Here is a 24444-nt window from a genome sequence, read left to right on the forward strand (position 1 = left end):
TAATGCCAAGCTCCTAGTAAATGAGTTGCATATTTGAGACAAGACCAAGAAAGCAGTCGAAAAACAAATAGCAGTTAACTCAGAATACGCATTTTTTGAGTTGTGCCACTCTTTGAGTAAATGACGATATGTTTATATATAGTAGCAATTTCTCAATGTATCATAGTTAAGAGCAGGGGCCTAATTACGTGATTCGACATCGAGTTGTTTCGACCCGAGTACTCAAAGTTGGGATGACAACATTCGTTATCGAGTAAAATTATCGAGAAATTGAGCATAAATTTGCGAGTAATTTCTCGTAGCCAAATGGCCTATCGTAAACAAACAAAATGAAAGATTTCTTATTGTATTTGTGTTTAAAATGTAAAAAATTGTTGTTTATTGACGGTTTATAGAGGAAAAATGATATTAGTAAATAATTGTGAGCATTTTTTACACAAAATAAGAGAAATTGGGAAAAGTCCTTTTCAGTCGTTTTAAGAAATTGTGATAAAATTATAATTAAAATAAATACATATGCATGCTACATATCATTAACCAAAAATTAGTGTTTGCAGTCATTAAAATATAAGTTGAAAAAATAAGCATTTCTGCAAAACAAAAAATTATTTAATATTAATAGGCTTTATTTTATAGGTGAACAACTTTTAATAAAGTGCATTTTAAATACATAGTTCATCCCCCGTTGTTTACCAAAGGAAATACTCTCTCAGAGAGGCTAATGCAAAACACCCACCAAATTCTCTCATTTATTTTGAGAGAGAATTATTAAGGTAGATGTATTAGCAATCTGTAACAAGAATGACAAAACAATTTTGCAAACATTAATAATTTTCATATTTTCTTAGCACAACTTCATTCCGAAATTATTATTCAATGTATTGTTCAAAAAATTCCACAAATATTTACATTTTTTCAATCATAATTTTGTTTTTTAGTTTTTGATTTGAAATAAACACATTTTTTGACGTCTACCTTCATAACTTTCCCCAAAGAACACATAGTTCGATTACCGGTTACTCTCGAAACATTCGATCAGTGATTTCGATCGAGTCTTATCATGCCGTTTTTTTCTCGTGTCGAAAACTTATTCACGAGTAAATTCTCGATCGAATCGAATCACATAATTAGGCCCCAGTCTTTTTTACATTATATGATGTGTCATTGGAAGTTAGAAATTATCCTCAATCATCTTTGTCTTCATAATCAAATTTACTTTTAAAATTTCATTTATTATCTCTCTGTTTTTTTTTTTTATTTGAATGGTTTTTATTGCTTTGCAGCAGCAGCAGCCGACCATTAGGTGCTAGACTAAACGTCGCCATTCTGAAAGCATTCACTTTACCATTTTTGTTTCGTTTTTACCAGTCAAGGATGGTTTTTCGTGTCTCCGCAACTCACTTAAAATGTTTGCATGCAACATTCTTTTGGCATGCAAAATGGATGCGAATCGGGGTCACAAGTAAGAGATGAAAGGTTAAATTAAACAATAAGCAAAGAATCCTTACAAGGAATATTGCAATTGTTAAATTGTTAAATAGCGGTTGTTTGTAAGAAGCACGAAAATTCCAAAATTTGTCGTCTCAAATGATGATTCTTTTCCCTGCATTTGGCCTGTTTCTTTCCAGTTGTTTTAATAAATTTAATTATTTTCGACTATTGGGAAAATTAATGCTTACCATACTTAATCCACATATCGCTCATTTACTCCAAGAGTGACATATCTCAAAAAATCTAGTTTGGAGAAAAACGCCTTTTAAGTTGGCAATTGAAATTTGACATCCTAAGGGTTTGATTTGCCAAATCCTACATTATAGAGTAGTTCGACTGTACTTGGACCATATTTTGTGAACAGCTAGCAAGATATCAGTGATAATTTTGGTGAAAAATCAAGCATGATTTTACATGGTCTAGTGCTTCATAAGCCATTTTTTTAATTGTGCCAAACTCGTAGTAAATGAGTTGTAACTCATTGAGTTTTAGAGAAAAAAGCATGAAAATTTGACACTAAATAAAATTGAAGTCGTAGAAAGAATTGCTAAATCAGAAAACGCATAGCATGTACTTACGCATTTTACAGAGTTTGCATCATTGTCGTACCTGCATATAAAAACCACTAGCGAAGTGAATAACAAATCAAAACAACAAATGTTTTCCTATTTATTCATGTTCTTAATTCATTTTTTGTTATGTTTGTTTACTTGGACATTTACTTAAAATCCCCAGCAAAAAAAAAATTACAAATAAAGTTGGCTAGAACCTGCAAAATCCCAAATTTACAAATGTAAGCTTGTAAGAGAAAGCATCATTTCATTTATATACATATATAACTTTAAAAATAATTGTGTCACATCTCTGTGTCTATTCATAGACTTTCATTTTTCATTCATTGATGCTAACATTCAGCCGATGTTGTGCCCTCCCTCCTTCATTTTATCATTTTTGATTTCTTTGCACCCGGTTGTTGGTCAATGACTTGTTGTTGATAATGTTCTTGCTGGCCTGGCCTATTGGCATTGATTTGAGTTTGCCTATCATCAAGAAATTGCAAACAATTAGGAGCTCGCTCATCCATCATCAATACTGGACGACATCGATATTTTAATAATGAAGATTCATTTTTAATTCCCATGAGACATTGAATGGCCACACTTTCCAGCATGCTGTACAAACTCATGATTATGTGTTGCTTTCAATTCCTTTTCTATTCTATTGCATCATAAGTTGAATGAAAACCGAAAAGACAACAATATAAGTGAAAATTTTCCAAGTCATTAAATTTGAAATTGTGAGATTTGACATTTTTTCCTTGCAAATCGTCGAACAGTGGTTCCAGTCATTGGCAAAAAAAAAAAAAACAAGTGAGTTAAATCTATAGTCGGGTCGGGGCCGACTATGTGATACCCTACACCACTATACCTGTGTATAAGCTTTTGACTGGTAAAATTCAAAATTTAAAAATATTAGGGTATAACTCTGTTATTTGACCACGTATATTAACATAATTGACATCAATGGAAAGGTCAAGAAATCTTGTAAATATGACTTAACATGGGTGATACGTGTCTTCCAGGAAGAATGCTATAAGATCTATATTAAAAATGTTTTCAGAAAAAAATGTTGGTATAATTAAACTGCTAAATTGGTTGGTTTTTATGTTGTTTTGGAGATTGTATTGTTCCCCCATGTCTATTTTTGTATCATAAGATAACCTACTCTTTTGTTCATGACATTTTGTATTAACAGCAAAAACAATTTATACCGTATACCCCGTCCAGAAGGGGGAATAGGGGAGAATGCTACGCTCTTGGTTTCTTAAAATAATTTTTGCAACAGCGCAAAGCTGTAACCAGCGTATTAGCTTGGAAATATTTTTGGTCACTTTCTCCATGCAAGTGGATCCACTGTACGTCGTGAACTAGGTAAACGCTCTCGTAATCAACAACAAACTCTTAGTAATTTGTCAATATTTGATGTAACTTAAAAAACAAAGGATGGGATTCAGTCTCCACAAAACGACATTAACTTAAATTTTACGGCATGGCTTTAGTTTATAATGGTTGGGGGTGCTTATAAAATCGTAAACTAAAAAAATTAGGAAACTTTTTGATGAATTGTTTGTGAATTAATCTATTTCAGTAGCAGTCCCAAGAAAAAGTTGGCCTTAAATTGAGACTATTATTCAGTCTATTGTCCTATTGGTACTTTAAACCAGGAACGCGCTGCCTTTGCAAAGTAGAGTTGGGCAATTGAACGACCTAGTTCACAATCTAGTTCATTGGACACTGGTCGTTTGTATGAACAAAATGCGTATACTTAATATCTCACGTTAGTTTGTATGATGTTACTCATACGTTTTTGAACTAGGACCGTGAACTAGTTCGTTCAATTGCCCAACTCTATTGCAAAGAAGTATAGTGAGTTGTTGTTTTTGCATTTGCTTCTCTCTCTCACGTACAGTGTACGTGTTCATAACAAACGATGGACATCATGTGGTTGTTTTTCTTCACCCATGCATTACCACATGCTTTAGTATTGATGAAAATATTGTGGGCGACACTGCTTTAAACGGAGTTTGGAAGCCATTCTAATGATGTCCTAATATCTCAAATGCACATAATAAAATATATTAAGAGTTGTGTTTAGAAAATCTCTTTATTTTTTGTTTAAGTGTGTATTTCTTTCATCATTTGCATACAATTACTTGGAACTGACGGCCTGTTTCACGAAGACGATTCGAATACAAATTCGTTCGAACTACTACCAAACTTCTTCTTATTATTATTATCATTTTTTTTTTTTTTTCAAAAATATTTGATTCATTTTTGTTTTCAATCAAACAAACATTTGTCCAACAATAGGAGTTTGGTAGTAAATCGAACGAATTTGAATTCGAATCGTCTTAGAGAAACAGGCCATGAATCGTTTTTTTTTTCTAAAACACACTAACCACAACTGTACTAGGCTTGTCGGCTTCACAGATATAGAATGCGTCTTTGTTACATATCCAATCATTCATTTGGAATTTGGAATTTCTGTACCATAAGTGAACACAATTTTCATTGCCGCCAGCATTGTCTGGTTGCCCCGCTGACCAATCAGCATATTTCATTGGTTCACCAGTTCTGTAATAATAAAATTGCCCTTCAGCATGCAAATCAGATCCTGATATCCACAACCATCTATCCGTGGGATAATTTGATTTTAAGTGCTCTGAAAGTTCATTGAATTCTTGTTGATTGTCAAAAGAGGCCAAGTATCCGCCCATAGCGCGGCAAATCAAATTTGCTTTAAACCAGGACACCTTTGTGAAAAGTAGCGAATAAAAAATTACTAATTTTACTGTAAACATTCTAATGTCAAGGATACATACCTTGCTTTGGCCAATGTGATAAAGTTTTTTACCCACTCTGGTAAATGGCGATACTTCCAATTCATCGGGATAACCTGACAACAATAAAAATAAAACCATATTTATTTTTTTTTGATTGAGCCGAGCGATTAGCCGTGCCTTACCCTCTAATACGGTAGCTGATATTTTTGGTGTCCGTGATCCAGTCCCAAAAGGGCAGACCATGAAACACAGGAGGCAAAACATTAAAGCTCTATTGCAGCTCATTTTTGTTTGCATCTTATCTCGTCGATTATTACGGCACAACTGAATCTACCTACCTACATATTTTCAATAAATCAAACCGATAATACACAAAAGCAATGATCTCATCAAGTGGCTAAGATGAGATCAAGGGGGATTTTTGTTGAGATGGAATTAGCTTATCTTCAAATTAATTTGTGGTATTTATTTTTAACATTTTCTTATTGTGAATTATTGAGATTTTTGTATTTAGTTGGCATTAACTTTGTGGAGCACACCACATTTAATTAAATTTAGTTAAAAAATATGGTACAATTTTTTTTCGGCAGCAACTCCATGCTTGCTGAGGTAATTATTCAAAAGCTCCAAAAAGCCCTACTCACCAAGTAAAATTACTAATGAGCACTTAGGAATTGATTATCCTATTTAGCTGAATCTTTGCACAAGGTAAAATTTCTTCCAAACGTACATCAAGTTCCAAAAAAGGTCTATATCGAACAACACCTTCGGGTACCTCCCCCACAAATGTTCAAAAATGTTTGTTTTTGTGTAGTTTAAGGACTTTTTGGACTTTTCATATCTCTCTAAAATGCATATATATTCTTTTTTTGATAGAGGGGAAACAGTACTTACCGAGATATGATACCCGGAATTACCCAATATTTAGAACATCTCCCGCACAAAAGTTTTTAGTAGTATTTGTGGCAGTTCTATAAATGCATTCTGCGTAGACTGTGTTGATTAGGTTTCTCAGCTATTAATTAAAAAACAAGGGTTCTGTTCTTCATTTAGGCATTTAGATATAGCCCCCATATAACGGTACTTCCGATTTTCGGCATTTTGAGGATTTCAGCTTCATTTTTTGACCGAACTACCTGTGGTCAGTGGTCACAAACTACCTCCACGTAAAATCGTCAGCATAGGTCCACGTTTTGGTATAGCCCCCATATAACGTTACCTCCCGATTTTCGGCATTTTGAGGATTTCAGCTTCATTTTTTGACCGAACTAACTGGGTTACCAGTGGTCGCAAAATAGCTCCACCAAAAAGTTTCAGCATAGGTCCACGTCTTGTTATAGCCCCCATATAACGGTACCACCATATTTTCGGTATTTTGAGTTACAATTCTTAACCGAACTGGTATTTGACGATTGCGTGGTCAATAACATCTCTACCAAATATTTTCAACATAGGTCCACCTTTTGGTATAGCCCCCATATAACGGTACCTCCCGATTTTCGGTATTTTGAGATTTTAACTTCATTTTTTGACCGAACTACCTGTAATTTAAAATTTGGGGTTCCAGTGGGCACAAAACATCTCCACAAAATTGTTAGCACAGGTACATGTTTTGTTACAGCCACAAACATAGTCTATGTTTTGGTATATCCTTCATATAAAGTTACACTGCGATTTAAGGTGTTTTGAGGAGTTTAGCTACATGTGTTGACCGAACTATCTGGAATTCGACGTTTGAGGTTCCCAGTGGTCACAAAACTAATCCACCAAAAATTGTCAACGTAAGTCCACACTTTGATATAGCCCCATATAAAGGTACCGCCCGATTGAAGACAAATTTTTTATCTTATTTAGGCAATTGGGGTATCCGTGGTTACATGAAAGAAAACAAGTAAAAAAGTATCAGTCGGCTTTGCCGACAGAGATATACCCTCAGCCTGTGTATATTGAAACAATTTTTTTTTTCAAAATACGTATGTATTTAGGGGGTTTTAAAAATGTTGGGCGTTTGAACAGACAAAAATGTTGATTAGGATTAAAGATCAAAAGTTTTGCGGAGGAGGTACTAAAAGGAATGGACCGACATTGACCGTTATGGAAGTGGATCTCCAGCCACAACATATGGTGTCATAGGGGGTTTTTACACTCTTCGGGCTGTTTGCTCAAGAAGTATGGACTTGCCCCTAACAAAACTTTTACCATCGTAAATGAGGCAGCGAATACAAGTTGCTTCAACAAAAAAACAAAGTGATTCGATATCAGGTCTTAAAGTGAATTTATCCGAAATTTTGTGTGGGACGTACCGGATGGAGTGGACAAGTATAGTCCATATTTGAACCTGATCTATATCTGGTAGATATATTAGGATGTGTAAAGTATAGACCAATTCGGCCACTCCCTTCAAGACTTACCGTACGAACAATTTTTCCGAACATTTTTGAACTTTTGTGGGGAAGGTACCTGAAGGAGTGGGCCGATATGGCTTATCTTCAAACTTAAACTATGTTTGGACAAAATATTACTAAGGCCATATTTTGGACCGAATCGGCAGATCCGTTCGAGAGTTATCTTGCTCTCCAACCACCTCACACAGTGTCATAGGGGTTTTTTTGCAACTTTCATGCTATTTTCTCAGGAAGTATGGACTTGCCCCTGATGAAACTTGTACCGTCGTATGGAGGGCAGTGAATACATGTTGCTAAAACAAAAATCAAAGCGATTCGAGAGATGGCCCTAAACTGAACTTTTCCGAAATTTTGTGTGGGAGGTACCCGAAGGAGTGGACCTATTGAGACCATATTAAAACCTCATATTCCTCTGGTAGAAAGTTTACTCTGTACAAAGTATGGATCAAATCGGTCACTCCCTTCAACAGTTATCGTGCGCACAAACTTTCCGAACATTTTCGAACTTTTGTGGGGGAGGTACCGGATGGAGTGGACCGAGCCCATCTTCGAACTTAAACTAAGTTTGGGAAAAATATTACGAAAGCCAAAATTTGAACCGAATCGGTTCATCCGTTCGAGAGTTATCGTGCGCTCCAGCCAGCAGGACAGACAGACAGACAGACAGACGGACGGACATGGCTAGATCGACTCCAAATTGTCTGAAACACATTTCGTCCAAACATACTTGGGGTCTAAAACCATTATTTCGATGAGGCACATTTTCATCGTATCAAAGTGTATATACCCTCCTTAGCCTAAAGGCTGAGGGTATAATAAATATTCCATATTAGTCCAGAATATTTTATGGTGGAGGTATAACGATTTCGGCCCGGCCGAACTTAACGCTTTTTAACTTGTTTTCAATAATTTTATGATGCACATTTTTTCATAGATTTTCTGCACGAACCCAATCAGCTGTAGTTTCTAAAGTCACATAAATTTACCATTTGAATGACCATAAAATTTAAAATGTATTTCAAAAAGCTGTTGTTGCGTTTAATTTAAAAACTTAAAAACTTTATATTTCTCTGTTCTGTATGACTATTTCCTGTTGTGTGCCATACAATCTCAAGTAGAATTTAAAAAAAAGGTTGATGGCTAAACATGTTGATACTCCCTACGGTATGCAAAAGTAAACATTGAACAGCGAACTCCCATGGGTATGCTTTTAATTTATGCAGAATTTCATTTACAAATAACCCCTTTGCGGAAAATCCTATCCATTGTTGGTCAAATGCAAACCCACTTTAATTGGTTGTTAACCGGCGTCGGACGTCGGCGTGGTGTTTGTGTGCCAAATTTAAACTATTTTCTATATGAAAGTTGATGTTCCCCCACACATATCATCATGCAATGCAATGCAATGGAATACATGCCAAATACTATGTTCAACATTTACAATTATTTCCATGTTCCCGGTTGCAAATGCAGCCAGGAGTTTATTCATCCGCCTACCTACAACCCAATTTTCCCATCTAATGTATTTCGGTTGTGTGATAATTATAAGTCGTTTATTCATTCGTCTGTCGCTCACACTTTGCTTAGGACATGAAATTAAAATAGAGATTAACATTTTATGAACTTTGCATGCTTCAATAAATATTATTGTTGCTATTGCTGTGGGGGAGGATTTGTGGCATGCCCTTTGCCATGCCATTGGCATGTAAACACCTAGCTGGATTTAAGGTGAAAATTAAAGCAAATCTACTTTTTTATTCATAGAAGACATGTATTCCATTAACGACAAGTTAACTGACAGGTTTAAATCGTCAGTACAACTTTGTTAATGCACTTTTGGTTTATGTTTACACTGAATCACCTAATAATTGTTGAAAATACTTTAATCCTGCGTCAAATAACGTTACAAGTCCTTAGATATGTACATTGATGTGATTGTATATTCGAGGTTTGTGGTAGGTACATGAATGATAAGTGGTATTCTGCCATCAGGTATTCTTGTGCATTACATACCTTTTATGAGAACACAGATAAAAATTGGGATAAAACAAGCCCCCCATTTTTAATAGAATTATCCATATATATAAAGTAGAAAAATGTTTGTACGTTTGTTTGTTTGAAGTTTATGCAAACAAAAACCGCTGAACCGAATTTTCAGAGTATATCACGACATGGCCTGAGAGTAACATAGTCTATAAAAATTTCTGAAATTCCGCGTTGATCGGGATATATATATATATATATATAGCATCAGAGTCGGAGGTACCCTAAAAAGTTTAGATTTTTTATGCAAATATCCATTGAATGGTAACAGATAATGTCTCCAAATTTTGGTTGTGTGAAGGAATTTGGTCTAGAAATAAATTTACCAAATTATATTGAAATCGGTTCAGATTTGGATATAGCTCCCATATATTTTCGATCGTTTAATTTTATGCATTATACACGCTATGTATGTCCAATTTTAATAAAAGTTGGAAAGTGTGACAAAAATTGGATACAAATAAATGTGTCAACATATATTTTACCTTATTCGGCGTAGCGAAGAGAGCATTTCGACACGAAAAGGTCGTATGTACAGCAATATATCGTCGTCATAAATGCCCGAAGACGTAACTGCAAAAAATCAAGATTCGTTTTTAAATTGAATCTAATACATGAGCATTCAAAATTTCAAGCTTCTACTTTCAAAAATAACTATCCCTATTGAAGAAATGACATTTCGAAAAATGGAATAACGTTGCAGATATTGTTGTAATTACGGATTCCAAAGGTTTGGTTCCATTACACACTCCCTCCCACTCGTACATGATTGCTAATTCTCTCATTCCCTCGCCCTCATTAATTTCATAACGTTTTTTGCTACTCCTGTAAACTTATGGTTTTGTTAGTTACGTCTTTGGACATTTATGATGACGATATATTTTTTGAAAAACAAGTAAAAACGTATCAGTCGGCTTTGCCGACAGAGATATACCATCAGCCTGTCTAAATTGAAACACGTTTTCCCAAGAAACGTATGTATTTAGAGGGATTTCAAAAGTTCAAAAGTTTTGCGGAGTTGGTACTTAAAGGAATGGATCGACATAGTCCATTATGGTATAACTTTTGGATCACTATGCCAGGAAGCATGAACTTGTGAAAAAATAAATTCGCTGTAAACAGGACACAACGAACAGCATCGGTATACATTTCCAAAGGATATTCGAACAGACCATAAACTGAACTTAGACGGGGAGGGGGCCCTAACCTAAGGATTGGACCAATATGGGCATCCAAGTTTGGACCAAATTAGTTGCCCGTTCAAGGATATCGTGCATAATACCATTTTAGTGACATTTTTAAATATTGGAGGGAAATACCGGATGTTGTGGACCAATATTGCCAATCTCCGAACTGAAACTAAGTTTAGACAAAATATGACAAAAGGCCAAAATTTGGACCAAATCGGTTGATCAGTGCGAGAGTTATCGTGCTCTCCAGCTACAACATATCGCTCATTTACTCAAAGAGTGGCATAACTCAAAAAATGCGTTTTCTGAGTTAACAATTTCTATTTTTTCTAAAACTTCTACTTTACCTTATGTCAAATTTTCATGCTGATATCTCTTAAGCTCATCGAGTTACAGCTCATTTACTACGGGTTTGGCATAATTCAACGAAAAAGTTTTTTTGTGTTTATGAAGCACTAAAAGACTTCAAATCATGTTTGATCTTGCACAGAAATTTAGCACTGATATCTGGCTAGCTGTTTTCAAAATACGGTTCAAGTAGTAATTTTATTTTTTGTGTATAATATTTTTAAGAGGTGCATTACGATAACTTTTAAATTTAATAGAATAATCGTCCTGACTAACCAAAATGATCAAATATCTTGAAAACTAGCTGAACTTTTCGGCTGTTTTATTATTTCAGTAGATGATACTCTTCAAGAGCTTTCCATTAGTACCCTCTTTGACCATGCAGAATTGTCCTTGCGGACGCAGGAGTTAGAATAATCGTCCTGACTAAGGGTTACCGCCAAAATGGTCAAATAACTCGGAAACTAGCTGAACTTTTCGACTGGTTTATTATTTCAGTAGATGCTACTCATCAATAGCTTTCCATTAGTACCCTCTTTGACCATGCAGAATTGTCCTTGCGGACGCAGGAGTTAGAGTAATCGTCCTGACTAAGGGTTACCTCTAAAATGGTCAAATAGCTCGGAAACTAGCTGAACTTTTCGGCTGTTATATTATTTCAGTAGATGCTACTCTTCAAGAGCTTTCCATTGGTACCCTTTTTGACCATGCAGAATTGTCCTTGCAGACGCAGGAGTTAGATTAATCGTCCTGACTAAGGGTTTCCGCCAAAATGGTCAAATAACTCGAAAACTAGCTGAACTTTTCGACTGTTTTATTATTTCAGTAGATGCTACTCTTCAAGAGCTTTCCATTGGTACCCTTTTTGACCATGCAGAATTGTCCTTGCGGACGCAGGAGTTAGAATAATCGTCCTAACTAAGGGTAACCTCCCAAAATGGTCAAATAACTCGGAAACTAGCTGAACTTTTCGACTGTTTTATTATTTCAGTAGATGATACTCTTCAAGAGCTTTCCATTGGTATCTATTTTGTCCTTGCAGGATTGTCCTTGTGGACGTAGTACGCAAATGACCTATCGCTATACTTCTGTTATTACATACAGGTTGTAAATAACCATAGAGCCGCGATTACTTGGTAAACAATAGAAATTAGTAAAAAGTGTCCTTTTTGATCCTTTTTAGGCTGAATTGAGTAAATAAATTCGATTTTGTAGCAAAATCAATTTAATGTTATGCGCTGTTAACGCTCTGCCAACTGCGTGGTTTGTGTCTTGGGACTTAAATTTAAAAGTTATCGTAATGCACCTCTAACAAGCCTATATTTAATTATCCGTTCGCTAAGTAGCAAATTTCGTACCCATCCAGCACCCAGTCTTATCTCACCGCTACACATTCCAAACTTCGAGCTTCAGCGATGTGGGCGTTAATGTGTTATTCACTCATCACGCCTCTCTTTTATATATTTAGATGAATACGGAATAAATACACGAAGAATATTTGTTTTAGAAACCCCCAAAGAATTCGAATATAGAATGTTGCTTCTTCCAACTAAAGAAGCTTTTAAATATCGTGTTTATACTTGTTAAAACAATTAGTAATATAATCACTTATAAGTAACATAACTTTTGTACTTTTCTTTGTTCACTGTCACTTAAATGTAAACGTCAAATATAAGTCAATAAAATTCGACTTCTTTTACTCACGACCATAGAAGGAGCCACATCTCAGCTCTAAGGGAAGTAATAAAAAAAAAATACTTTGTATTTTTTTATTTATCCCCGCCCAAGGTAATCGTTAGCCACATTCCGATGTCTTTTCTAGCGATTGTCTTATCAATAGAAGTTTTAAAGTTTTTTCCAGTGCCAGAAACTGAGTTCTTCACATTGATAATAACTTCAAATTCTTTAGTTGATTTTTTGTGGTATTAGAGTATAAAAGCCCCGCCCACCTCCTTAGATGTCATTGTCCTTGTCATATTTATTAAATGTTAAACTTGGCTGTGTGTCTGATTTTATTGTCCTCTTTCTCCTCGAATCATTTGTAGCATTTAGCCCAAGAGTATGCAACACATTGTCACCCAGTTCTTTTCTTCCTCTCTCTCTGTTCTGTTTCTTCTTTGGTGATCCACTTATGGAAATCAGTTCTTAATAAACGTCTTTAGGATGTAATTTTATAAAAGCATTCATGTGACGATGTTGCCTTCTTGGTGGTAGTGGTAGAAGAGGGTACCACCCAGCTTGTTTTCTTGTCGTTTAACTTAAGCGTTGAAATGGAAAGAATAAACTGCGATTTTTCCCAAAGATTCAAAGTCGTTTTTCTGTTTGGTTTAGTTGTCGAAGAAGTATTAGTGTTTAGTGCTTGCTGCTGCTGGTGTTTATTATTTGTGTCTGCTTGTGAAAAGTTGTTCTTCTTTCATTGCGGATTGTTGTTGTTGCTGTTTTCTGAGCCTGCTGCTGAAAATGATAATGAGTTTGTATGTCGTTGGAAAAACACTCTTGTGTTTATACAAAATTATGCCCACTTAAAGCAATCGCTCTTGTCGTGAGTACTGTTTCTCTCTATATATATATATATATATGTATGTTAGGGATGGCGATTCGAAAACTATGAATCGAAGAAAGCCTTCGAAGAGGAGATATAAATAAAGATGGAGTTTCTTGTGTATTTGTGTTCTGTATTCAATGCAATAAATGGAAATACCGTTGGATCAAAGTATGTGCATATCACATCCAATAGTATAGTCACGTGTTCAAGTTTTTATCTGTTTTTATTCGTAATTAAAAAAATTATTTAAAATTGTGTTTACGGATTACATCCCTACTGAGTTTTTGGTACTTCATACCAATCCTTCTGAAGGATAAATTTGATGATGAGAATATTTTCCAGTTTGTATTTAGCAGCCCATAAAGAGCAGACATGCGAATATCTGCTTCATGTTTTGAGCATAAACTCATACCTCATAACAATATTACCGTCTTTAAATCAACTGTTTTAGGTTAGGTACTATTTGCATCAAGTCGTCCTTTTTATGAATGAACAACGACCGACGAACAGATGAATGAGTGAAATATATTTGAAGTGGCTTGACTGTATGAGAATGTCGCAATTTCTCACCGGTTGGCTGTTCTGTTCGTTTGTTGGATCTGAATGTGTTTCTTGTTGCGCCCAGAAACCAAAAACAAGCAGTTCTGCTGCTATGTCAAGTGGTGCAATGCGAATTTCACTTTGCAAAGTTTTAGTTTATATTTCAACAGTCAGAATACATTTTTCTCCAAGTTGACAGGTAGTCATAATGACTTGGTCTTTCAGGTGATGTGATAATGCACGGAATTATGCCAAAGCTGGTTGGCATTATGTTGGAGTTTTAACTTTTACCAAATGTTATCCAAATCGAGGCAGTAATTTTCAAGCTTGAACCAAATCCAGTACATTTAAGATATTAATTGTGTGTTGTGGACTATTCATACAAACACGCACACATACACTCACACATAAACGTTTATTTTATATTCCCAGTAGAATGTGTCTTTAAGACAACATTGATGACTCGTGCACGACACTTCCAATTCGTTGAGGACTCCTTGCAGACAGCCCTTTGGGATCGTTGATGACATTTTCACACAAGTGTCCCAGTATTCATGCACGACAACTTGGGCGACAGGGTAAGCGAAGCTGTCGTCGATGACGACTTGGAAGACAAAAAACCCGTTATTTCGTTGACGACAGCTTTACAGACACTGTCTTGCTATTTGTCATTAACGACCTTACTAAAGACAATTTCGTTTTGTTGTCGTGTGTCAAATTTTTATTACATTATAAAAATACGTAATTTTACATTTTTTATCTTACGTTAATAACAATTAGTTCCTAAATATTCTCCGATCCACCTTTTTGGAACTTATCCGCCCCTCATTTTCTCATCACAACCGACGACCTTTATTTATGGATTCTGTAAAAAGAAAACATTATGAATCAATGATGTACGATAACCACTAATGTAATCTATAACCTTACCATGTACCACTACCGCATCTTTTAAAACCGCTGGAATTTTCAGAATTCTCCATGACTTCAACCTACATGCACGTTTTAAAATAATAACTTTAATTATGTATAAATTTCCTTAATATAATTGTTCTGACTTACCGTTCTTTGACGTGATTTCATTGACGTCATTTCAGAATTTGATGAATTTATTATCTTGCATTTATTACAAAATGAAATTTTTATGTTTCAATTTATATGTGAACAATTATTTCATAGCACGCTTTTTAATTTTTATTGGGTTTGTTACCACGACACATTGCAAGACATGGTCATGCACCTTGTCGTACATGACAATTTATAAAATTTCATCAACGATTCGTCGACGAAAATGTCATCGAAGACTCTATTTTCTATTGGGTTATTGTGTCGTTTTTATACCAAGTTGAAATTTTAGCAATTCAATTAGAACATTTTTTTTAATTGTAATTCTTGTCTGATTTCATTTGGTGGCAAAACAACTTTTCTCAACTTTGCTTTGTTGGTCCTCCCGGTCCCTGTTTCCGTCCATTTTTTATGTGTTCATTTCTAGGACAAAGTTAATTTTGTTTTTATTCGATGCCTTCGTATTTTATGTTTGGCTCGATATTTTCTGTTTTTCTTTGGCTTTTAATTCCAATACGTTAGTAGTTGTTGTAACGTCAGCATTTTTTTTTGCTTTCCTTTAGTGTTTGGTGTTTTTGTTTGCATCTTGGTTTTCAGTGATATGGCCTTAAGCGGCTTAAACACGGCACACATAAAATTATTTGGATGTAGGTGCCTAACGAAAAACCTATCGACGAACAGAAAATACAAAGGAAAATCTATTTATTTTTGGGAAAATTCCTTAACGATAAAATTTTTGAAAAAAATCGCCAAAACTACAGACTTTTTATTCAAGGGAAAACAGATTTTTTATATGCCTTGATCATGGATTGAAAAAGGATATACATACATATATATAAGACACGTGTTACATGATTGGTTATAGCTTAGCAAATAAATTTGGACACCAACATACATAAATATATTGATGGTCATTCTGGGTTCTCTCATTGCAATGAATGCAAGTCAGTTTTATGTTAAAGCTCCCCAAATAAGTTTACAGACCTATTACAGGGATTTTGATGGTCATTCTGGGTTCTCTCGTTGCAATAAGTGCAGTTCATTTCAATGATAGGACCCCTTCAATGTTCGACCGAGTTCTTTTTTATTTTCGGTGCCGAACATGGTACAAAACCATTTACTGTGGGACTTAAGCACCATTGAAAATGATATGAAGATATTCGAAACATTTTACTTGTAATTTGAAACATTTCAATTTTAATTCGAGAATTCCCGTTGAAATTCTAATTATTTCATTTGTAATTCAAATCGGCCCATTTGTAATTAACATTTTTCCATTCGAAATTCGAATTATTAAATTTCTTTTTGAATTTGTTGGTATTGTTTTCATATTTGATTTTCCTAATTACAAATGGAATAATTGAAATTACAAATAAAATAACTCGAATTACAAATGGAATAATTCGAATTTCAAATGAAATAATTGGAATTTCAAATGGAATGTTACAAATTAAAAAAAAAAATATTTATTATTGTCTTTTTAGGACGAAGACCATTATTTATGAAAGTTTTTAATAATTTAATTGAATTAATTGAGCTAACATGGCCTAAGGAGTTTATATTGAATTCATTCGTTAGAATTCATTTTTCAATACAAACTCCTTAGGCCATATTAGCTCGATTAATTCAATTAATTAATTAAAAATAATTTGTTTCGAATTAACTTTGAAAAACGTTTGGTCAGATTTATATTAAAGAGAGAAGCTTAATCCAAACTTTATTTAGAAATCCTGAAGACTTAAAACCCGTAACTTCTTATATTTATTACCCTGATTCCATTTCTAAGAACTGATTTTAGAAGGTTTCGTTGTTTTTTCGCATACCTTATCAGAACATCCGAGTTTCTGTGGATCCTATTTTTAACCTTACTGGTGCAGCCGTGGTGCAGTGGTATGAACACCCGCCTTACACGCTAAATGCCCAGGTTTGATTCCCAGGACATGCAAAATCAAATTTTACACGTCAGTATAATGTTGGCGGCATTTCCTGAGTATTTCAGCCATGTAAAACTTCTCTACAAGTAGTGTCTTAAGACACGCCGCACTATGTCGTTCATATTAACGGTGGCCAAAAATAGAAGTAGTTGTCGTAGGTGGATCAATTTTGGCACAAGTATTTATTGTTGGCTTACAATGATGAGAATGAAAAAGTGGGAAGGTCGGTCCACGTTTTAATATATCAATTGTGAGCATTAGTCTCGTTTTAACTCAAAGGGAAAAATCGATGTCGGATCTTTTTATTTTTTGTCACTAGATTTTACTTACCTAACACGTGCCACTGGGACCTTAAAGTTTCCATAGTATATAGTAGGCCACATTTATTGTCCAATCGAAGAGACATTTTTACAATGTTGCTTTTAAGGCAATTTCGTGAAAATTCTCCTTTGGCCCCAAACAAATACAGATACTTTGAGGTCCCAGTGGCACGTGTTAACCTATTCCGATTGTGCTCAAACTTTGGCAATCGTAAAAGCTAACAAAACTAAACACATTAGGGGTGCCGCATAAAACAAATCCGACATCGATTTTTAAAACCACCCTAGTGAGCATTCGTAAATTCAGTAAAATAACTTGTCTAAATCATTCGACAACGTAATTTTGCAAATATGATGTCAGTCGTATTTTTATACCCTACACCACTATGTGGAGAGGGTATTATAAGTTGGTTTTGGCCAAAAAGTTTGTAACGCATCGAAATAATGGTCGTAGACCCATACTTATATATATCAAAATGAATGTCTCGACGAGCTGAGTCGATCTGGCTATGTGTGTCCGTCCGTCCGTCCGTCCGTCCGTCTGTCCATCTAAACCTTGTAATCACGCTACAGGCCGCAATTATGATCGGATCGTCACGAAATTTTGGATGTTGATGGGGGTCCCGGAGGGGAAGAAGCCTATTGATTTTGGTGATGGTCGGATAATATTTAGGGGTCGGAAAGGGCAAAAAACTTAGGTGGATAAAAAGACAACACTTTTTTCCAAAGCCATTATCTCAGCTTCTATATGGGGTATACCAAAAGCAAAACCTGACAATGAAAGTAGAAAATATCACCTTTCTAATGATGTAAAGTAGGTGTTCGTAGGTGATCAAACAACGAAGATATCGCAATAGTAGCAAATAAAACCCCAATTTTCATTTTTGCGATTTTAATTATATTGACAAATATCACAGCTTTGTTTGAACATTTTCCAAAAGCAAAGCCTGACTATGAAAGTTGAAGATCCCGTCTTTACAATGATGCAAACTAGGTCGGCGTAGGTAACCAAATAACGGAGATATAACAATAGTCGGTAATACATCCCATTTTTCTATTTTTTTGGAAATCACGCTACAGGTCGCAATATTGATCGGATCGTCACGAAAATTTCAAGGTTAATGGGGGTCTCACAGATGAAGAAGCATATTGATTTTTATGATGGTCGGATAATATTCAGGGGTCGGAATGGGCAAACACTTATTTGGAGAAAGGTCAACCTTTTATTTCAAAGCCAATATCTCTGTTTCTTTAAGAGGTATATCAAAATCAAAATCTGGCAAGGAAAGTAGAAAATATCACCTTTACGGCGATGTAAATTAGGTTGTCATAGGTGGTCAAATAGCAGAGATATGGCAATAGTCGATAATGCATCCGATTTCCGATTTTTTTTTTTGTAATCACGCCACAGGTCGCAATTTTGATCGGATCGTCACGAAGGTTTAGGGGTTAATGGGGGTCCCACAGAGGAAGAAGCCTACTGATTTTAATGATGGTCGGATAATATTCAGGGGTCGGAATGGGCAAACACTTATTTGGAGAAAGGTCAACGTTTTATTTCAAAGCCAATATCTCTGTTTCTTTAAGAGGTATATCAAAATCAAATCTTTACGGCGATGTAAATTAGGTTGTCATAGGTGGTCAAATAGCAGAGATATGGCAATAGTCGATAATGCATGCGATTTCCGATTGTTTTGTAATCAGGCCACAGGTCGCAATTTCAATCGGATCGTCACGAATTTTTTGGGAGTTGATGCGGGTCCCACAGAGGAAGAAGCCTATTGATTTTGGTGATAGCCGGATAATATTTAGGGGTCGGAATGGGGAAAAACTCATTTGGAGACAAATTCAAAGTTTTATTCTTTGTGAATATATTGGCTTCTTGTAGGGGTATTCCAACGACAAAGCCTGTCAATGGAAGAAGAAAATATTACCTTTACATTGGTGAAAAACAGGTTGGCGAAGGTGGTCAAACAAGGGAGATACCACAATAGTCGGTAATGCATCCAATTCTTCAATTTTTTGCAATCAAGCTACAGGTCGTAATTTTGATAGGATGGTCACGAAATTTTGGTTGCTTATGGGGGTCCCAGAGACAAAGAGGCATATTATTTTTGGTGGTAGTCGGTTTATATTCCCTAAAAGAAATGTTTACCAGTGAAAAGCTTGTGCACAGGGGTAGTGGTGTAGGGTATCACATGGTCGGCCCCGTCCCGACTATAGCCTTTGCTCACTTGTTTTGTTTTGTTTTTTTGATAACACAATTTGTCGTTAGATTTTACTTACCACTGTTGCATAGAATAAAAGTAAGCTACACAAAATAAGTAACAAATAAAAGTGCAAAGAGTACATTGCACTTCTTCATCATGTAGCACCGACGTGCGTGTTCACTCTCGCTTCTCTCTCTATTTCGTTCTGTCAAGTACACCAAGGCCCAAGTATGCAAGTGTTTTCACACAACCAAAGACAAACCACGAATGCATTGACTAACCTATTCTATGAGCAAATCTATCTCTCGCTGCAAGACTTCTGCTGCTGCTGCCGTAGTCCATAAAAAAGTTCATATTTGTATAACGACAAAACAGTACGTTATGCATACTTAAATTTAAATACCTTTAGCTGTATCTGTTACATTCACCTCTTGTGGTGTACACTTGTGTGCAAGTGTGTGTGTGTGGCAAGTGAACTACCCACAACAAGAGAGGCAAGGCTCAAGAAGGAAAATTGCTCATTCGGTTGTTGTGGTAGCATCCGAGTGCATTGCTGGCTACGTAGTAGAATGCAACGCTTTTGCTATTTTGGTTCGACTTGTGATCTCGGAATTGTGTCAAGGCCTTGACACACAACCAGCCAGCCAACATTCATTGTGTACACCTCTTTGGGCAAAGGCAGGTGGTAGTGGATGAAGAGGAGACGCCCGAATCTAGAAGAAGGACAGCAAACATGAGAATAAAGCAAAAGTAATTCACAGTGGCAAAATTCCACCCAACCACTTACAAAAACAAAATTTACGCTGCCTGACGTCGTCGCTGTCGGCTCCTCCACATCCACCCCCACCCATATGCTCATCACTGTTTACTTACAAAGAACAAAAAACTATTTGAGTAGAGAGAAAAAAACCTCTTGCCTGCTTTTCATTTAGTTATAATTTTTGTTGATGATGTTGTTGGCCTGGCTGAAAAGAGCCAAGAATGAAGGGGGGAGTGGAGGTGGGGAGCAGCTGGGACATTTTTGTGGGAGAATCGTTTGCAATCGACATTTTTACAGACCAACCGTAGTCTGTGTTATATTTAAACTTGTTTAACATGTCTTTTTCTGCACCGTCTTTTGTTATGTTTAACTAAAGCGTAGAGCAAACACAAAAAAAGAAATGGTCGTTATGCATTCGTTTCCGCTTCCGCTGTTTAACTTGGCGCGCAATTGCTGTACTGAGGGACAAACGAAGAAGACGAGTCAGTCACTCTTGAAGAGTTTTTTTTATAGTATTTTATTTGAACGTAATTGAGGTTCATTATTCTCTACCAACTAAGTCCCCTAAGAAAGCGGATTGTAGGCGTATTATTTTTTTCGTATTTCAACTAAGAACAGATGTTTTTGGCCAGAAATAAATAAGCCATACAAAACGAATATAAACTCTAGAGGTATATGTAATAATATCCGAAGTAAGCATAAAAACATAAAATTGCAATTTGATGTCACACTGAATGGCTTGTAAATGATGTCGTCTAACAAATGAAACAACAACCAACCAACAGCAGCAAGTGACTTATTTTAACAGTTCAGAAGGAAGGTTTTGTTAAAGCGACGTAATTTTTATATGCAAAATATATCAATAACAATTTAAGTTTACTTGTTGGATGTTTCCTTGGAAAAATGTTCATCTCAGGGAGGGATAATTATTTATTTTTGGGTTATACTTTAGCTTACAGTTCTTTACCGTGGTGCAATTTTTCGCATATCCGCCTGGGAACATTTTTTTCAATATACAGTGTTGGTCACAGAATTAGCACACCCCTTTGGGGCAAAATTATTTCAGTTAGCTAAGAGTTTTGATAGGGGAAATTGAAATATGTTCGTAAACAAAATCCTTTTCTATAATGTATTTAACAGATTTAATGATATAAGTGAATAGTATTATCAGTGGTTTTTTGAAAATAAAAGTTTTGTGAAGACGCCCAAATTATCAAGGGGACATGTAATTAGCACACCCTATGATTTTTTAATTTAATTCAATTAATATACAAAAATTAATTTATATTGAAGTTAATTCATATTCAAAACACATTTAACAAATCATTTTTTTTTTCAAAGAAAAAATAATTTATCACCCCGGAATCTCAAAATATATGCCAATAACGGTCCATTTTTCGTAATGTACACCTAAACGTCAGAAAGTCGCCAAAACTTTAAAAACAAATGTACAATTGGATCTGAAATTATTGGAATTGTTAACCGATTACTGAAATTTAAATATAATGTGCAAAAACTTTTAAAAAAGTGTTTAAGGTAGATGATTCATTCAAGAAAATTTTCGATTTGGAAGGGGTTTATAGAATGAAGATCAATAAAATGCACCATTATGTAAAGAAGAATCAACTTATAACACCATTTGTTAATCAAAATTACAAGTCTGAATAACACCAAAGACCTATCACTACAAAACTGTCAACAAAGCGCTAGGTGAACACGTAGCACATGAGTATGTTTAAAGGTATAGCCTCTTTCTAACAATAAAGGATTTTGAGGTTTGCTGAAATTGGTCCGAATCCATGGAAGTAGGCATATACTATCCAAGATAAATGTTTTCTGGATTATTGATTTTAAATTTAATCGTTTTAAGCTCCGGGAAACATATTATCTTGCGGTCTCACTAGACTATCTACAATTTGCCTTATGTTTACAAAATTATTTAAATTTGCGTAGGTCCCATAGAGATGAACATAGGTTTATCGTGGCATACATCGCGACATATGTGTAAAATTCAGTCCAGATTGATAAGTATTTTTATAATCAATAGCTCAAAGCATCATATTACAGTTTCTTAATGAAAATTTTTGGGTCAAACCGATTTTACAGATGCACACTGCTGGTGGGTACATCCCACTATTCGCAAATTTACAGAGATGAACAGGAATATGATGTTTTATTTGATGTTTGTATGAACTACTTGCCTCATTGAATTTGTTTACATGTGCAAAAATCGATAAAAAAAAAAACTCTAAAAACTGAAATTTCCATCAGTCCTTGGTACCCAAGGTGTACCCCATATAATTCCCTTCTGACACTGAAATTTCGGAGACTGGTGGAGAGTATAACTTGCAGAGTGGAACTTATTCCCAAAAGAAATGGATTTAAAACTGAATATGGACGAACATATTGAAACTATTCACAATATTAGTGATTCTTTTAAGGTGTGCTAATTACGTGTCCAGTGAATTTAGGACATTTTTTACATTTTTGGGGGTTAGTCAAATTGACAGTTATGTTTCAGTTTCTGTATTGCGTTGTATTCTTTAAGCATACTACTGAGAATATATTAGTACAAATACTTTTTGCAATACAACTACTTTTGAAGGTGTTTTTAGGCAAAATAAATGTTGGTAGTGGGGTGTGCTAATTGTGTGACCAACACTGTATATTTTAGGAAAGATACAAGTGTTCAAATAACATCAAATTTACAGTTGAATTTACAGTTTAATTAATTATTTAATTATGTTTATAAATACTTGAAATGATAATCCACTTCAATCGACTGTTGCTTAAAAAATTGCATAAATTTAAGTAGTCAATTATAATGATTTTGAACGATTCTATATATATATATTCAGTTCAATTGTAGTTCTCACTCCAGCACCATTAGATGCTGCGAGTATTCCTATAGGAATCCGATTTACCCCAGTCTCCCACATTCACAATCTTCTTATACAAAGTTAACGGAAATGTTACACATGATTTCACCTTGAGTTGCCTATCCAAATGCATTTTCAACATTTATTTCTGTCTATTTTGCATCCTGTCCTGCCTTGTTTGCGCTGCATCATGATGGTTGGTGTATATAACAAAAAAATGTTTTCAATTGTCCCTAGCCATGCCCAAACCATCTTAGGTAAATTGAATGTTTAGTTTTGATTTGTTCCCGGTTTCATTTGTATTCCGATCCATTGCTTCTCCTTTTCGAATAATAAATGCAAGACATGCCAAACAAACACATAAGGACATCATGCTGACGATAGACACATCCTTAGTGTTTCACATTGGTGTTTCTTTGTATTCTTGAGTTTGTTGGTGGTTACAATCAGTCCTTTCTCTTTACATTATTTGAATGGAACAAAGAGCAATTTCCATATACATATATATGTACATACAGTGCTGCTCAAAACATTTGCAACTCGGATGCCTATATCACATTGAAGCTATTTTAGGGACATTTTGTGTTTTGAAATATATTTACTTTCAAAATTTAAAAATGATTATTCAGTTTTTAACGCTTATGTTACAGAAATATGTGAAATATCGAAAGATCACGTGTTTTAGCCTGCTCAAAACATTTGCAACTCCGTGGCTCGAATATCTATTACCTAGTTTTTGATGAGTTTTTTTGTATTGATTGGCATAAGATGTTTTTTAATCAAAAGAAGGGGCAAAAAGCTTCCATGATTAATAAATTTTATCCCGCCTATGTTTAATTTTGACCGACCAGTATGCCGAAAACAAGACATGTCTAATTTTTTAAGAAAAACTTAATTTATGGTCCGAAATTTGTATCAAAGATATTCAAAAAGGTTTATTTCTAAAAATTGTAGATCCGACGCAGTCCAAAAATAAACATAAGAACTGTACAATATTTAAAATTGAGCTGGATACCGCGCAAAAAGTACTAAATTCGCCATAAGATGGGAAGGATGAATGTACAACTGCATCTACTGCAGATGTTAAATAAAGGCTTTACATTGAAAAATCTACACAAAACCCTCCGAAACTTATAATAGATGCCGGTTTACCAATATGGGCAAATTTTAGTAAAACTGTAGGTTCCAGGAAAAATTAAATTTGTCTTATAAATGTTTGAAATGTTTTTGGAGTTGTAAAATCGAGTACTTTTCGTCGACTTAAATCAATATTTGAATTATATGACTTGAAAAAATGTACTTGATCACCCTATCGAATGATAATCGAATTTGTCCCCTTGTACAAAAAAGTTGACGCAAAACGAAGAGGGG

The 24444-nt window shown here is 35.0% G+C and overlaps 2 protein-coding genes across 12 annotated transcripts in view; one reads left to right on the forward strand and one right to left on the reverse strand.

The window, feature by feature from the left end:
* LOC141397610 (sex-lethal homolog) overlaps positions 1–24444 on the forward strand; it is a 79898-nt gene that overhangs the window by 17184 nt on the left and 38270 nt on the right. The window lies entirely within an intron of this gene.
* LOC141397614 (C-type lectin 37Db-like) lies at positions 4131–5172 on the reverse strand. The gene is made up of 3 exons (XM_073974144.1): positions 5017–5172; positions 4874–4947; positions 4131–4804 (listed from the first exon to the last, which is right to left on the reverse strand). The coding sequence occupies exons 1-3, from the start codon at positions 5129–5131 to the stop codon at positions 4436–4438; spliced, it is 558 nt and encodes a 185-aa protein (XP_073830245.1). The 5' UTR covers positions 5132–5172; the 3' UTR covers positions 4131–4435.

Source organism: Musca autumnalis, unplaced genomic scaffold (assembly GCF_047663935.1).
Source record: "Musca autumnalis isolate F117 unplaced genomic scaffold, ASM4766393v1 scaffold_3, whole genome shotgun sequence".
NCBI lineage: Eukaryota > Metazoa > Arthropoda > Insecta > Diptera > Muscidae > Musca > Musca autumnalis.